Consider the following 17,933-nt stretch of genomic DNA (forward strand, 5'->3'; position numbering starts at 1 on the left):
CAGCCAGAGACATGTATTTTGCACCAGCCACAATCCGAACTGTGCTGTCGACTCCATGAAGCTATAAAACATGTTTTATTTCTCAATGACATGTGCATTCCTCAGCTCCTGGACAGTCGTGCCAAAGTATCTTTCCTGAACATTGAAACACACACAGTTATTTTCAAACTTGAGCCTCCAATGCTCCTCCACAATCCTCAGTGGTTACAGCCATGGCAAAATTGATGTGCTGGGTACATTACAACTGCTGGTACGTCATGGTACCTGGTTTATTCCCACATTCACATTCTACATTTCAAAAAATGGTGCTGTATGGGCTTGGACTTGTTTACCAGCCTCAAGTTTTTCCTTGACGTTATGCAGTGGCACAGACATATTGCATGTGTCCCACCCATGACAGCAATGATGGGTTGCACTGTTTGACAATTTGGGCATCTTCTTCACAATCGTCCACCAACCCAAAGTCAACCCCACTGTGGATCGGTCATTCAGCAACTTCATCGCATTCCCCTTGCCTTGTGCGTCCAGGTGTCAACAGAGCTGAAACTCCTGCTACAAGCTCGCATTATTGAGCCCATCAATGCATCACCCTCGATCTCCAAGCTGGTTATAGCAAAGAAAAGTCTGAGAGACTCTGAGTTTGTGTGTACTTGTGTGTCGTGAACAAGGTGATTATCACTGATAAATATCTGCTCACAACAGCTGAAGACCTCACCACCTACTTCTATGGCTCGATGTCTTCAATAAGTTGGACTTATGCCAAGGTTACTTGCAGGTTCCTCTTGATGCAGTCAGCAGGGACATCATGGCTTTCAATACACATACTGGAGCTTTTTGCTACACCTGCATGTCATGAAGATTTAGCTCCTTACCCAGATGTTTACAAAAAATTATGTCATCTCTCTTCGCTGCCATCCTGGGTGTGTCCTTGTACTAAAATTAATGATATCATGGTGTCCAACACCTCAATGCATATCTTTTGTTCCAATCAGACAAGCATTGGTCGAGTTATGGTTAAAATAAAATAAAAATCTATAATTAGGTCATGACCTTAAATTAGGTCAAGGTCAAAAAATTGTGTCAACCCTGTATACTTTTATTCCCATTATTGATGTAAAATTTCATTACGAAAGTCCCAGTCAGCTCCATGATACAGCTCGGATATCGATACAGCTCGGACATTTGCAGAAAAAAAGGAAGAAAAGAGCAACAAACCTAAATGGTGGTTTAATACAACTAGGGAGTTTAAAACCTTGACCTTTAACTCAGAGAGTTATGGTGTAGATTAAGTTCAAATGCAACTTATTCAAAGCTATCAAGAGTGCAGTTTTGTTCTGACCAGCCAAACCTTAGTTGAGTTATGGTGAAAAATGTTAAAATGTCTATAATTAGGTCATGACCTCAAACATTAGGTCAAGGTCATACTTTTTATTCCCATTGTTGATGCAATATTTAATTTCGAAAGTCTCAGCCAGATCCAAGATCCAGCTTGGACATTGGCAGAAAAAAAACCTAAATGCTGGTTTAGTACTCTTTGGGGTGTTAGAAACTTTGTGGTACCATTAAAAATTGGGGGCACTAATTGCAGAAATAAACCCTACAACAAGTATGTCTCCCCCTATCTTATCAGGGGAACCTTAACAAATAATAATATGATTTATATTTTAATGAAACTCATGAGGTGAAATGTTCAGTTAAATCTAAATGGTCTGCAGAACAAATGTGATTGTCCTCAAAGGACTCTGTCATGGTTTAAGCTACAATTCTTGAAACAATTTGACAATTATTCATAAATTTGTTTTGGGGATACAAAGGGACCGAGACCACACTTTATTCCTTCCTGATCTCATTTTATTAGTCCCCTACCGGTTTCACCAGAGGAGACTATAGGTTTGCTCTCTGTTTGTCTGTCTGTCCATCCCACCTGTGTTTTTTTTAGACTTTTCCCCATACCCTTTAAGATATGCAACTGAAACTTGGTACATGGCTTTATTCTGATAAGTTAGACAAGTTCGAGTTTCAGGGCATTTCATCAATTTTCAGACGTGCCATTTTTAGATGGAGAAAATATCACCTGTTATACATGGGTCAGTGTTCAGCTGCCCTGACTACACCCCACTGCTTTCCAACCATTGGCTGGACAGCTGGCCTGACTCCACCGCAATATAATCATGCGCCGCTATTACATGAAACAGCACAGATTGGCATGTCTCAGCCGGCAGGCCTGGGTGTTAGTCCATGACCCAGTGCAATTGGAATGATCCCAGTTGTATAACCACGATGTATTATATATATATATACACATATGCCGAACACATATTTTTGCTTCATGTATGTACATTGGGGGGGGGGGGTTGTTTTTTTTAGGCATCGAACATGGCATTATACACTGCCCAAATAAAGGGATGCGTTTACTGGTGCAAAAAGTCTGACTGAAACCAAAATTATGCAGAAAATCCTTTATTTATTTCACTTTTGTGTGAATAGCATAATTAAAGGGCCAGTCTCATTGTATGGCCAACAGTTATGCACACTCACCTCTCTGTCTAGTTGGAGTTTGAATCCCAATCCAGCTATGAACTGTCACCCCGGTCACACGCACATTTTTGCTTCACATATGTACATCCGGTTATTTAAAATATCACATCGGTAGGGGACATGTATTGCAAAGCAATCCTCGCTGTTGTTCCTCTTGTCCTTGCCTGACCTACTTGATAGATTTGGACGAAAAGCAAAACACGACTGCGTAATAGAAGGCCAATTCATTCCAGCGAAGATGCACGTTGAGGTGCCTGTTGCTGTGTTGCATTATGATCCCCGGTACTGGCATGACCCAATGACGTTTGATCCAGAGAGGTGAGACTCTGACAACTACAATACTTTAAAATGCCTATCTGACGATTGCATGGTCAAATCCTTGCATGGCCTTTTTATGGTTGTGCGGGGAATTTTGCGATGCTGATGGAAATATCTTGTGGGCAGGTTCACCCCTGAAGCCAAGGCAGCACGCCATCCATTTGCGTATCTGCCATTTGGAGGAGGACCTCGCATTTGTATTGGCATGCGCCTTGCACTTCTTGAGATGAAGATCTCACTTGTAAAGATTCTGCAGAAATTCTCCTTTGAAACGTGTGAAGAAACACAGGTAAGGTAGTCGTAGGAATAGGCCATACACCCAAGCTTCCTGTTCAGTGATACCAATTTCCCTTTGTTGCTTATTTTCATTTTTTTTTCTTTGTGATGTGATTCTTGCACTATTACTTCCCTATAAAAGGAGACAATTGTGTTTTTGGGGTTCATCCTGGAAATTATCCAAAAGGTAGCAAGGATAACTTAATGCATGATGAAAACTATTAAGAGATATTGAAAATATCAAATACTTTCAATACCTTCTCCATAGATTCCTCTGAAGATCATTTCAGTCACCACCCTGTGCCCCCTTGATGGTGTGATTCTCAAAGTTGTTCCCCGTAAAGAATCCTGAGGAAGAACCTTCAGACCACTCATCTTAAGTGCCGATCTCGTGGACAATCATCTATCATTTTTAGTTCCTCGTGATTGGGATTCTTCATCCTTGTTTTGATAGATAGTTAGATTGATACTTTGCTTGCTTAATTCGATTTTCTTGACTCAATATGACTTAGTCCTGACAATCAGTTATTTCTCGATAATTTAGCTGTACTCATAATTTTTCATTCTTCAGGGTGTTTTTTGATTGAAATATTTGTGATACGACCCTATGGGAAAGCATTTTGTGAGCAAGCATTCATTGATGTTTGATCATTGAAAGAAATGGCATGTAAACACTTATGGAAATATGTATATATATATATATATATATATATATATATATATATATATATATATATATATATATATATATATATATATATATACACATATTGTACTGGAATAAACAAAGTACTTGCTCCATTGCTTTACGAAATAATATACATGCTTGGTAAGATCCATGAGCCCTATCCCATGGGTGTAATGACAAATGAGGCAAAAGGAGTAGAGTTCAGTGAACATCCATGTTATTGTGGACATGAGATTATTAAAAAACAGACTTAAATACAGCTTGTCCTTGCTATAATTCACAGACCGGTGTTTGTTTGTCATGCTACTCCTCTTACAGATCTGGGCCAATGATATTCAGACTTGCTACATAGGATCTGCATGACCCCAATTAATGTATAGGGGTGTTTTACCTTTGCTGGTGGTCTTGGGGAGTGGGGGGGGGAGGAGGGAGGAGTGGAGGGAGGGATGAATGAAAATTATCTATGTAAATGTGTATCGTGTAGTGCCACCTCCAGGTGGACGAGGGTATTACAAGTCTCCACCGACAGTACAGTATTCCTGTCCCCACGTTTTCCAGCGCAGTGAGGTGTTTTGAATTAGAAGCAGGAGGTGTGTTTTTGCTTCCTGCACGTAACCTGTTTTTTTTTGGGGGGGGTTGCTGAAACAGAGCTATCATTTGCCTCTACACTGCCCAAAATAAAGGTATGCGTCAGAGGAACGTGTTGCATGATTGGAACGAGATCACCCATTGGGCGGGTACTCTGCTGGTATGTATAATTCGTACAACCACTACTATTACAACTACTACTACTAGTATGACTACTTCGACCCAAATTATGCTCACATTAGTGCTTGGTCAGCCAGGGAAAGTTTTTGGTCCAAATCTTTCATGAACCTACTGGCTTGGACTGGCAGTCAGCTGGAACTGATTTGGACAGGAATTTTGAAAATAGGGTGGCAGCAAATATCTCACCTACTCTTTACGAAAGATACCAGGGGATCTTTAACATTCACCAACAACCCAGTGTTGTCAGATGGGATACAAAGTTTCACATCCATCTGACGGATGCCAAACTTTGTGATGCAATGCCCTGCCTTTGGATTGCCAATCCGATAGTTTATAGTTGGATCGGAAATTAAATCCAGACTATATAGTTCAAAGATAAGTGCGCTACCATTGCACCAAAGCTTGGTGTGTGCAGTACAGAATCCATATAACTAACAGATACTGTTACATTTGTTTGGAGAATTCGTAAGGGGGGAGGGAGTGGTTAGCTATTAAAATTCACGTATAAACCCCAGTTTATGTTTGCATAGATTACAGGCCTTTTCTTCCCTGTATTAAGAACCTGTGAATATGGAGACAGTCAGTCCTCCTGTTTTGTGTGCAGCTGGGAGATGGTGTTGTAACCTTTAGTGTCTCGGAAAAGTTAAGGTATCCTGTGCCTTCATTCTCCAGTGTCAAACCGGGCAGTAGCTTGGCAACAGAGAAACGCCTCAGGCATGCTGTTGTCCATGCCACAGCATGTCCTTCCACACACCTACCCTCCCACCCTAAGGAAGTGGTATAAACTCCACCCTCCAATACAGCTGCCCCTTATTGGCAGCAAATAGTGATGCACTGTTGCACATTGCTTCACTGTGGCCAGGACGCCAATTGAGTCCAGAATGGCCCAGTCCGATTAGGTCACGACGTCTCTAGGACAGTGTTTCTCAACCGGGGTTCCCCGGAACCCTAGGGTTCCGCAAGAGGTCGCGAGGGGTTCCGCGAGAAACAGTAATAAATAGGCTAATGTATTTTTGAGTAGTTTTTGTTTGATTTAATATTCGTAATTTTACTATACACGTATGGTATATTGTTGGAAACTCCTTGGTTATTATAATAAAGGCTTCAACCTCTTATATTATTTACAATTATAACAACCATAGGGAATGTATTTAATGATGTATATATGGCGCCAGTGTGAAACCGCCCTCACTGGTTAGTGGACGTCCTGTACACGGCGGATTTGTGTATCATTGAGTGACTGACTCCAGTACGGGACGCATGCACGGTGTCCATCTATCTTCTCTGTGCTTCCAAGCGCGAAGTCTCTCTCTCTCTGTCTCTCTCTCTCTCTCTCTCTCTCTCTCTCTCTCTCTCTCTCTCTCTCTCTCTCTCTCTCTCTCTCTCTCTCACTCTCTATCTCTCTCTCTCTCTCACTGTCTCTCTCTCTCTTTTTCTCTTTCTCTTTCTCTTTCTTTTTCTCTCTTTTTCTCTTTCTCTTTCTCTTTCTCTTTCTCTTTCTCTTTCTCTCTTTCTCTTTTTCTCTTTCTCTTTTCTCTCTCTCTTTCTATCTTTCTCTTTCTCTTTCTCTTTCTCTTTATCTTTCTCTTTCTCTTTCTCTTTCTCTTTCTCTTTCTCTTTCTTTTTCTCTTTTTCTCTTTTTCTGTTTTTCTCTTTTTCTCTTTTTCTTTTTTTCTCTTTCTCTCTTTCTTTCTTTCTCTCTCTTTCTCTCTCTTTCTCTTTCTTTCTCTCTCTTTCTCTCTCTTTCTTTTTCTCTCTTTTTCTCTCTTTTTTTCTCTTTTTCTCTCTTTTTTCTCTTTTTTTCTCTTTTTTTCTCTTTCTCTCTCTGTTAGTTCTTCTGTTTACCTTTATTGCTTCAGCTCTATTTGTTTAAGTTTTGTTGATCAAGTTACATGAGGTGTGTTTTGTAATTGTCAAACAGATTCGCGCTTGACAAACACTTTCAAAAATGACGTTTTCAAACAAAAAAAAATATTTTTTTTTTTGTGAATTAAAACCTCGACGTGAGGTCTCATAAACGAGCAGTATGTTTTTTTTTTTTAATTGCCAATAAATTTGACAAAAAGGGGGTCATTTTTTCCTTAAACCAGGTATCCGAAAAAAAATTATATTTACCACGTGAACTACGATAAAAATATAAAAGAGCTAGATATTAATAATGGTATATAATAATTTTTATGCAGGGGTTCCCTGAGACATGAAAACTATTTCAAGGGTTCCACAAGGGTAAAAAAAAGGTTGAGAAACGCTGCTCTAGGGCATGGGACAGCCCGTTAATGGTGAGGAGGGCTAATGTAGATGCCTCACGGGCAGGGAACGTGGAGAAGGGGGCATGCTCTCGCGGCTGTGAGGGAAGCACCAGAAAATCTTGAGGAGGACAGAGAGATAGATAGATTTGTGTGTGAGAGAGACACTCTCCTGGTGGCTGCATGGCAGGAGGAGCTCATTGAAAGTCCTGTGTAAGAAGCTGCTGCTCCTGTGGGCATGCTTGGACTGTGTGTTCCTTCCTGCTTCTTTAAATCTCACCAGATTTTGAGTGCAAGGTTTTTGTGTGTGACGGCCCTTAGTGGGTTTTATGTCTTTTTCTCGTCTGTTAAGTCTGTCTATTCATCAATGTGTCTTCATCCCTGGGATTTCCACTTCCATTTGTCCTGTGTGTAATGTGTAACAAAGTCTGTTCATTTCCTGAGGTCCATGTGCATGTCTACCTGCTGTGCTTCCTGGTTCCGGTTCATTTTATAATCCCTGGAGGTATAATTTGGGCTAAATACCCAAATTAATAATCATCATCATATTTATGCCTAGTGTTGGCTTAATGGTTAAGGTGGTGGGCTTGGGATCCTAGGATCCTGAGTTTAAATCCCTGCTGGCTGTTGAGTTAATACCAGGTGTGGTTGACTGCTTGAGGTTGGCAAAATGAGTGCCAGCTTTCTGGTATCCTGTGTCGGAGTGGTGTCCCATCTAAAATTGTGCCCAATAGCCCAGGAGACTGCTTAGGCAGCACCAACAATCTGTACAGAGTATGGTCCCAATGGATGGATGGATTGTATTTGTGGTCAGGAAGCAGAATGCTGGAACTGTACAATGTCTGGAGTACAATATTTTTTACCCTCACCAGAGGAGAGGGTATTGCATTTGTGTCCGTTTGTTTGTTTGTGTGTTTGTCCACACAGAACATATGTGTATAAATTACATTGGACCCTTAAGAGCCTGAACACGCTTTAAGACCCCCAAAAACCTCCATACCCTTTACAACCTGAAGACCCCTCAGACCTCAAAAGACCCTATATACCCTGTTACACCCTTTTGAACCCTTAGACCTCTGAGACCCTTTCGATCCTCTTCAGCCCTTTAGAACCCTGAAGACCCTGAGACTCCTTTCTACCCCTTAGACTTTCACACCTTTCAGACAATTTTAATACCCTGAAAACCCCTTTGACCTTTAGACTCATTTTAGACATTTCAAGACCCTTTACACCCCTTCAGACAATTCCAACCATTTAGACCTTAAATTACATTCTTTTGACCCCTTTGACCTTTTAAGACCCTTTTGACCATTTCGACCTTTTCAGACCTTTGACCTTTACACATTTACAACGAGACTATTTATATCTTTAATTTGTAATCAACGACCTTTCATTCCATACATCCTTCCATTTATTTGGCACACATAATACACCACCCAAAACAAGTCCTGGCGAGGGTCTACAATCACTGATGTTATGTTTCTTTTCGCAGAAAGTATAAAAAGGAGAGTGGAGAGAAAAACCAGTCTCCTGAAAGCATCTGTTTCAGAAATGTGATGAACCAGCTTGAGAAAGAGCTGCAGAAGGGACATGTGTTTACCCTGAAAAACATCTGGGAACACTACAGCATGCTGTTATTGAATGATTTTGGAATTGAGGCTGGAGCCTACAAAAGCTACAATTTCAAGCAGAAAGTGGAGGTTCACTTTGGTAGTGACAAGGTGACATTCGTGCAGCCATTGGATGTCACAAAACCCCTCATAGTTGCGTCCTCGACTGTGACAAAGTTTGCCATGAGAACCGCCGTGAATGATTTATCTGAAGAAGGTGAAAGTTCTGAAGAAGATGAATTGGCCCAGTGCAGTCTGCCTCATCATGAGAACGAAATCCTTAGCTGGATCTTCAGAGTGGGCATAAAGATTTACAGTGACGTAAAACACTCTCCAGGGCATAGCATTATCGGTGGACTGAACACAGAAAATGCAGAGCGAATTGTATTTGAAACCCTGTACATGCTTGTAAAGCTTCTTTGTGGTGGTGACAGCACTGACAAGATGGACAATGAAGAAGCGGATGAGACAGATACCAAGAACAAAGTTCTGAGCATCTGCCAAGACATTATTCATGTAGCTTCAGGACACTGATGTCCTCATTCTCCTTGTTGCCTATCAGCCGCATCTCAGTCCCTTTCTCTGGATGAATGCAGGGACACCCAAAAAGCAACACTACATTCCCATTGACTCCATCAATATCCCAGATTCGCAGAGGGAGTCACTTCTGGCATTTCATGCAGTGACAGGTTCAGACAGCACAAGCCAGTTTGCTGGAATTGCGAAGCGCTCTGCATGGGCTGTCTTTCAAAACAACTCCCACCTGTTGAATAACCTAGGCAAAGAGGAAATTCCTGATGAGAGTGTGATTGCAGATGCTGAGTCATTTGGCTGCAGGCGTTATGACCCTCATGGCCAAGATAACTCAATTCAGTGAGTAAGATGTGATCTGTTTCTCAGTCTGACCAAAGCTATTGAGAATCTGCCTCCAACTCGCGATGCTCTGATTCTACACATCAAGCGAGCGCACTACTAGACTTTTGTGTGGAGAAGAGCCTTGGAATCTGAACCACATCTACCTGCACCTGAGAACTGTGGGTGGGAACAGGTCGTCAAAGATGGCAACGAGACATTTCAGCCGCGACTCATGACTGCACAGCCTATTACTGCTTACTGTGTATAACTGACGACATGCAAATGCCGTGGGTCATGCTCAACTCGACGGTGCAAATGTACACGGAATGGACTGCCTTGCACGAAAGCATGTGGATGCAAAGCCCTTTGTAGGAACCCGTTCAGTGTACAAGCCGATCAATAGCTCTGAAAATTGTACTTGGGTGTTCTCACAACACTTTTCTCTTCTGCAAAGCAACGTAATTTTGTGTTAGAAAGAATCTGACAGCTGTTGAAATAACCTTTGACTGACTGTAAACCCATCTCCATCAATAGTGCTAAACATTTTCTTTTTCACATTTGTTGCTCGTATGTGCATTTTCAATTTTGTCTTTAAGTTGTCAATTATGTGAAAAGTTGTGATCCAGTACAAAAATAAAGCACAAAATAGTGTTCCTCGTGTCAGATTACATAGTATTTCACAATCATGACAAATTTCTGGCTAGTACAATTTGCAGTAAGAAAAAGACTAAATCTGATGGTGGCCATTTTGATTACTGTCATGGCGGCCATAATATTCAGATGCAGACTTGGCAACAAGTGGAACTAGACTTGGTCATGCCTAGACTCTTCAAAAACACCAGTTGCACCATTCTAACATGAAATCAGCAGCGAACCTATTTTCTAGGCTAGCTACAGATTTTGGCATCTAGACTAGATTGCTTTTTCTTGTTTTGGGTGCCCTGAGTTAGAAATTGCATGATCCCACTCTGTCATCATTAAACAATTTTATTTGTGGGCATGGACCTTAACCATGTGTATACGAGAAAAATGGACGAATTCTGCAGGGTCGAAAAAATGAAAAATAAATTGTATAAGTCTTTACAAAAACAAGAATGACTGCATGGAAACAAAAAAAGTTCAAGGCTCATGAAAGAGCTCAAAACAATTGATCAGGTTTGCAGCAGAACAAACGAAACAGTAGAAAGAGAGGGCGTTATGATTCGGGTTAGCAGAGTTGAGGGACACACCAACAGCAGGGTTGAGGGACAAAATGGAGGGAGGCTTCGACAGATAAGGAATGAGGGGTAGGGGAGGATGTGTGGGTTGAACAAGTTGATTAGAGAAGCAAATTCTCTCTTCGAAAGGGAAACCTGGAAATTTTGGAAAGAGGTGGGCTTTGGGCTGTGGGGTTACCCTGGGATTGGAAAATATTTCAGCGTCAACGGCTCAACTAATGTGGAGTTTGGTGCGGTGGGAGGTTAAAATCCCGTGATGTACCGAACAGTTTTAACTCCTGTGGAGACGTACCGAATGATGGTGGACTATGTGTTTTCGGTTGTGAGGAGAGACATGAGAACCTTCGCTATTGTAAAACAAATGGGTTTACTCCTGAACCAAATAGCAGGGGAAGATTGACCCGACAAAAGGAATACGATGGCTGGTTGGGAGGGAAGGAAGGGAAGGCATCTGATTAAAAAAAAAAAAATTATATACAGTGAGGTAAAAATGAATCTAATGAAGAAACTTAGGCTCCTCACTCCGGACTCTCACAGACAGGAAAGGGACAAAACCGGAGGACTCGGCTGTGTTGGTAGTGGGGATGAGGATGGTTGCAGAGCATGTTGAGGGAGGAGGAGGTGATGGGCAGGCAGCAGGCAGACGAACAAGCGCAGGACAGGGGGAAGGCGGGCAACAGGATGATCCTCTCAGAGCTCTCCTCCGCACTCTTTTCCTCCCTTGAGTTGGCTCTCAGTCCTTGTTCTCCTCAGATTCAAAAACACTCTCTTTTTCTTCTCCAAACTCCTCAGTTCTCTGTTCTCCTCAACCTCCCCCCCCCCCCGTTTTACCTCAGAACTTCATGGTCCTCTCGGACACACCCAACCGTCTGAATAAGGCTCCTCCCTCTTTTTGCGGGGCAATGAAAAGTCCGCCCCTCATTGACGATCCAGACTCCGCCTTCTGGGAGTCGTTCGTAGCTCCTCTCCTTTTCTCTTGCCTTGCAGAGCCCCAAGCCACCCGATTCCACCCTGTGGAACAAAGGGGTTTTATGTGCAATTCTTTTACCATCATCCCAAACTAATTATTACCATGCACCACCCCCTGTATGGTACACATTCAAACAACACATTCCTTTCGCTGACATGTGCAGACTTATTACATCAAGATGGCCTAACTACTTGTACACAGACCATGCTACTCTATACATTCTTATCTGCTCTACGAGAATGTCTAACACCCCTAAAAAAGTAACAATATGGTTTTTGATTGCGGATAATCTGAGATAGTGGGGAACAACTTGAAGACTTGGAAGGATGGTTGAGATTGAAGAGGATGTGAAAGTTGGTTCCACAGGCAGGGGAAAAAAAGAGGAATGCATGAGTGGAGGCGAGCATTGATCCTGGCTTTAGGTAGTTTCACCAGAACGGGGTTGATGGGAGACAGTGTGAGCCCCGCAGAAACCTTGGGGTGGGAAGAGCATGGAAAGAGCAGATGATGCAATACCAGAAACGAGGTGGTAAAGGATAGAGGATAGAGAGACCACCGACCTGTCTGTGATGAGAAAGTGAGAGGCCCATAGACTCAGCTTCATTGCGAGAGATTCCAATGATCTTGAATTTATTACCCGGCACACGTGAAGCGAAACGTGGGGTTAAACAATTAGTTCATGTTTGTCTGGCCATCTGTCGGTCCCTCCGTCTGTCTATCATATCAATTTATGATCGTCAGTTTTTGATTGAGGAACACCTTATTTAAATTGAATGTTACATTTTGAACATGAATGCGAAGACGGGTCTGCTGTTTTACCATATTTGGCAATGAAATAGTCCCGATTGCACATTCGCAACGAGGAGTGAGATTTTGTTTTAACTCTGTCGGCCTGCCTGGCAGTCAAACAAAATTGAAAATCATTACAAACAGGAAACTTACTCTTTTTAAGGACATTATAAAGGACACAAACAACAGGCACATATAACTAATGCAACATGTTAGATAGAGTGGTGTAATAGACACTGGTGAAAACAGTGGTAAAACCCAGAATTACTTTAATTATATGGCTTTAAACTTCTCTAAAGCTTTATTAAATTTGAATTATATACTTGAAGACTGTAGAACACAAATCGCCTTCATAATACCTCCAAGAACCATGCTACATATTGAAATATAGCATGGGAGGACGTAGCATGTGTATCGGGGTGAAGAAGTGTCTGTCATTACGGCTATGTAAAATGCTGATTGATGCTGAGTTATATGGTGATCATGCCTGGTGGCTTAACAGTTAAGGTGGCTGGCTTAAGATCTTCGGGTATTGAGTTTGAGTCCCTGTTGTACCGTTGAAGAAACACCAGGTGAGTTGACTCAGCCTGTCATTCTTTTGAGGTCGGCCAAATGAGTACTAGATTACTGGGGTAATAAGCCATTCGAGTGTGCTGCGTCAGAGTGGTGATCCGTCCAGGTTATACTCTTCAGCCAAATTAAATTGCCTCGGCAGCCCTATATGGCTCACGGCGTGAAAGCTATGGTTATTATTGTACATGGTGATCAATGAAGCCTCCATCTCCTAAATTGCTACTCAACATCATCTTATTGCAGTATATAAGGGTATTACAGTATATAACACTGATTCAATAGCACGAAGCTTCCGGATTTCTTTGAACAATCTTTAAAATCATTATTTTATTGACATTTAAGTACAGGAGGGCCTTATCGTTCATGCGTTTCCTCTTCTTGGATTTGCTCCATCGCGATGAATTTATGAAGGCAATGTCTGCAGATTGCTGCAATGTGCTTCAATAATCATAGGTTGGCGAACTATTTTCTGCAATTATTCACCATATTAACATGGGCGGTCAACACAATAACCCCATCAAACTGCCAACATCATCATCACCATCATCTCCGTCAACTCCATCAACTCTTCTTTGTCATCACCATCATCAACATCGCCATCGCATTATTGGATCAAGTTTATCATCATTACAATTAAAGATAAGTTTTGTTATCTTAATAACTCAAGAAAATATACTTTATTTTATGTTGTTGCAGGAAAATAAACTTTATGTTCTTTTTAACTGTTTTATTCATGAAAATAAATAGTACCAAAACAATGCACATACATGCTAATTAGGGGTACAGTTTGGACAAATTTTAAAGTTGAAGTCCCTAACCATATTTCCCCTATTACCCCAAAAGTTTACTCATCGTAGATTTGCGGTTCAGGGGTATTTTCAAGAATGTAACCCCCACAAATGGAAAGACCCTCCTGTATGTACCTGAACACTGGGTGGGGTATCATGTTATATGAACTTTCTAGTTATTGCAACAATAATTGAGAAAAATGAATGTAACTGGCTTGAAATCTATACAAATAAATGGCATTGTCTGTCTGTCTGTCTGTCTCTCTCTGGCTTTCTTTGTTCCTTATTACAGCCACATCTTTTAAGTTACAAACTCCAAACTCGAGGTACAAATACAAATTTGTGTAGGGTGTAACATAGGCTATGAGGCCGTGGTCGCATGCGGTGGTGTGGGGGGCTGGGGTGACATAAATTATCGAAGTAAATGTGTACCGTATAGCACCACCTGGTGGTGATGGCAGAGTGTATTAAAATACATTTCCTTTCGTGACAATGTTACTTATTCATGTTTCTCTTCCCATGCAATTACAAATAGAGATGTTTTGACATTTTGAAGGAAAAACAAAAAACATGGGGTCAGTCCATTTTATGGTCCAACACTACATGTTTATTAATTATGTACTGTTTGAATGTCAATTGCACCCTGACATCACACACGTACATCTATTAATTACATACCATTGGATTGTAATTTTGACCCTTTCGATTGCTAAGGCTCCTTTGATCGTTGAATACCCTTTAAGACCCTCATGACCCTTAAGACCCCAAAAGAGCCTGAGGACCCATAAGACCCAGATGACTCAAAAGTCCCAGATGACCCCTAAAGTCCTCAAGGACACAAAAGACCCAAAAGTCCCAGATGACACAAAAGTCCTCAAGGACACAAAAGACCCATCCATCCATCCATCCATTGGAACCATATTCTGTGCAGAGCATTGATGATGCCCAAGCAGTCTCCTTGGCTATTGGCTACAATCCTGGACGGGTTGCCACTCCGACACAGGATACCAGAAAGCTGGCACTCATTTTGCAGACTTCAGAAGGATGACAGAGTCAACCCCACCTGGTATTAATTCAACAACCAAGGGGGATTTCAACTCAGGATCCTGGGATTCCAAGTCCACCACCCGAACCATTAAGCCAATATCACCTTTTGAACAATTGATAAGAACTGGAGAGAATCCAAATTGGACAGTAATTATTTGGAACATCTTATCTCTTTTTTTTTTCATGACTGAGCACCGGTTATGATTTTTCCAAGTTGTGAGCATTTTTTCATCTGCTAAGCACTTTGTAAATATTTTTGCTAATCTACTGTGCATGAGATTACTTCCATCTGTGATTGCTTTTTCATATACTCTTCAGCCTTTTATAAACAAAGGTGAAGAGCAAATCAGAACCACCCTCATTTACAATTGCATGCCTTGTATAGCAGAAATATAATCGTGAAAAACAGGTCATAATTATTATTTTATTCTATTGCAGATGATTTTGAGCAAATGCAATTCATGTGTTTTCAGTTACATCATGACTAATTTATTGAGGTGTTTCACAAATTTTGGACAAAAAATGTAATAAAATTAAGTAGATTTACACAAAATGGAAATTATGTATTTTTGACATGTTTGTACACATTTGTTTGTCATAAATTCTTGTATTCCAGAGATAAATCAGCGACTTGTCTTGAATTGAAATTTTGGTCAAATTGGAAGTCAAACTACTAATTTTGTAGAATATCTTCTTGTTCTTCACGCGACAGATAGTCCGTGGGCTCTACAAAGGTTGGACACTGAATGTGCACATCGTGCAAGTGTGACGTATCTTTGAATCCCTTGTATTCATCTTTGTCATAACCTGCACAACAACAACAACAAAAACGACACCGACGACAACGACAATGGAAATGCAATCGGTACACTGAATAAATCATGGGGGCATAAACAAAGGAGAAAAGATTCATTGTACATCATAAATAAAAAATACTTTGTAATTGAGAGATTGATGGACAATGTGGATCAATTGATCGATAACAAAATGGCCTGATCTGCCTTGCATCAAAATTATATATCGATCGACACCTGCTCTGCCTTATGCAATGAATCCATTATAAAAATTATTCATAAAGATATATAAAGGTACTAAATACAAATGTTATACAACATAATTGAAACCACTATACCTTTTTTGGAGAGCAAGTAGGCAAGAGTAAAGTAGAGCACATATGCAACGATAAACGCAGCTGGCATGATGTAAATGCCGAGTCTGGTACTTTCTACAAACAACATTCAAGCAATGATTTTCAGTGCCTTTGATTCTTAGAAGGTATTTAAAATCCAATCTGTATGATGGGTAGTCCTTACCTGCAAAACTGTTCCTGACAAAACATTCCAGAAAAACCATGTGCACAATCACATTTGTATTTTGAATCATCGGAAGTATCCAGAGTGCAAATACCATGGCTCAAGCATGGATTTGTGTTGCAATTGTGAGTTAGCTAGAATGAGTTATCTATAATGCAAAAATACATCAATGAGGGAAATGTAATGAGTTACTTTCATACTACTACAACTACTACTACTACTACTACTACTACTGCTACTACTTCAATGGTCGCTTCCCACCCTCTTGTGTGGTTTGCCATGGAAGGTTTTTGCTCCAAGTCAAATCCGACCAAAGGCAACCTCAGATAATTACACAAAGCCTGCAACAAGTGTGTTTCCAGTCTCAGGAGATACAAAAAACATCTGGCCAAGCTCAAGTCTGAACTGTCAAACCTGTCTCCTTCCTCAAATATCTGGTTGGACCTTGTCAAGTCTGTCTCTGGTGTGTTCCCCCCTCTCTATCCCTTCCCTCACCTCAAATGGCATCACAGCCGACTCGCTCCTGAGAAAGTGAAATGCCTCAATTCTGTGTTTGCTTCCAAATCTGACATACTCAACCCCTCGCTCCCTGTATCTACCCTACTCTCTCATGCCCACCTTCTCATGGACACTGTGTCTTTCTCGTCTGAGAAGGTGGAGAAGTTTCTGGCAACCCTCTACTCCGATTCTGCAGCAGGCCTGGATAGCATTAGCTCATGTGTCCTAAAAATTTACTCTGCTGCTCTTGCACATCCCCTTTCTGCTCTGTTCACCCTCACATTTGCTCTAGGTCACATTTCAGGTACTTGGAAGTGAGCCAAAGTCACTGCAATAAGCAAACATGATGCAGAAACAGATCCTCTTAACTGCAGGCCGATGAGCATACTTCCAATTATTAGCAATGTCATTAAATCCCCATAATCGCAGGTGACATAAAATCATTGCTTTTTTCCAATGGCCTGAACTCAGACCATCAATTCAGATTTAGACCCAATCACACCACTCTGGAGATGCTGCTTTTGCTCTCCGAAGTGACACGAGATCAGGGCCATCTCTCTGGACATATCTTGAGAATTTGAGGCAGTCTGCCTCCCCCACCGTGCTCTCCAAACTCTCTATCTATGGCATCCAAGGCCACCTCCACTCATGGCTTACCGACTTCCTCCACTCTGTGGTCAGCATACAACTCCCAACGGGATCCTCTCATATGCTTTCCCTGTCAAGGATGGAGTGTCTCAAGGCAGTGTCTTGGGCCCAGACGTGTTTCTCATTTTATGAACGATATTTCCGATTCTCTGAAAAAATATTGCTTATATTTGTGCTGATGACTCCCTTTATTCTTCTTGCTGTGTTTGAGCTTTTATCCAGCTTGTTCACCCCCTGTGTCCTCCTCATCATGCCCATTTTGCTTCTAACTGTCCATCTGTTGTGCTCCTCTACCCTGCTGATGGTGTGTTTCTCCCTTTCCACTATGTTCCTCTTGTTCTGCTACGTTCTGGTCCATTCTGTGTTCCAGCTCTTCCACGAGGCTCAACTTTGTATCCAAAGTTTTCCATGAACCATCCGGTCATGCCTGACATTCTACTGGACCTTATTTGAGCAGGTATTTATAATTTGCTTGGGTACTGGTGATAACTCGCCTAGTTTTCCAAACAGATACCATGGGATCTTTAACGTCCACTAACGACCAATGTTAGATGATGAGTCAGCGTTATTCAGCGTGATGGCACATGCATTAGTACATCGCCCTGCATTTGAAACACAATGGTGACAGTTTTCGAGATGGGTCGCGATTCGAACCCAAGCAATAAATTATTTAAAAGTTGAGTGTGCAAACCCCTAGGATATCTAGAGTTGACATTTTTGTGTCTGGAGTTCAGTTGATGCCAACGACAGACATCTCAATGTCCTGCCAGCACTTAATAAGCTACTTCAAA

The 17,933-nt window shown here is 41.3% G+C and overlaps 3 protein-coding genes across 5 annotated transcripts in view; 1 reads left to right on the forward strand and 2 right to left on the reverse strand.

Annotated features, from left to right (window-relative positions):
• Positions 1-4,075, forward strand: part of LOC147024532 (thromboxane-A synthase-like) — a 72,584-nt gene extending 68,509 nt beyond the window's left edge. For both annotated transcript variants that reach the window (XM_085884543.1, XM_085884544.1), the window contains 3 exons: positions 2,719-2,856; positions 2,983-3,145; positions 3,401-4,075. In XM_085884543.1, coding sequence (XP_085740669.1) covers positions 2,719-2,856; positions 2,983-3,145; positions 3,401-3,484 — 385 coding nt within the window. In that variant the 3' untranslated portion in view covers positions 3,485-4,075. The remainder of the gene's footprint in view (positions 1-2,718; positions 2,857-2,982; positions 3,146-3,400) is intronic.
• The window catches only part of LOC147024533 (uncharacterized), a 43,392-nt gene that overhangs the window by 13,878 nt on the left and 11,581 nt on the right, over positions 1-17,933 (reverse strand). The gene's annotated exons all lie outside the window — the stretch shown is intronic.
• The window catches only part of LOC147024534 (uncharacterized), a 29,398-nt gene continuing 26,558 nt past the window's right edge, over positions 15,094-17,933 (reverse strand). For both annotated transcript variants that reach the window (XM_085884542.1, XM_085884541.1), the window contains exon 3: positions 15,094-15,490. The gene's annotated coding sequence lies outside the window, so the exon portion shown is untranslated. The remainder of the gene's footprint in view (positions 15,491-17,933) is intronic.

Source organism: Eptatretus burgeri, chromosome 6, assembly GCF_056783735.1.
Source record: "Eptatretus burgeri isolate ZD-2024b chromosome 6, Ebu_testis_v1, whole genome shotgun sequence".
Taxonomy (NCBI): domain Eukaryota; kingdom Metazoa; phylum Chordata; class Myxini; order Myxiniformes; family Myxinidae; genus Eptatretus; species Eptatretus burgeri.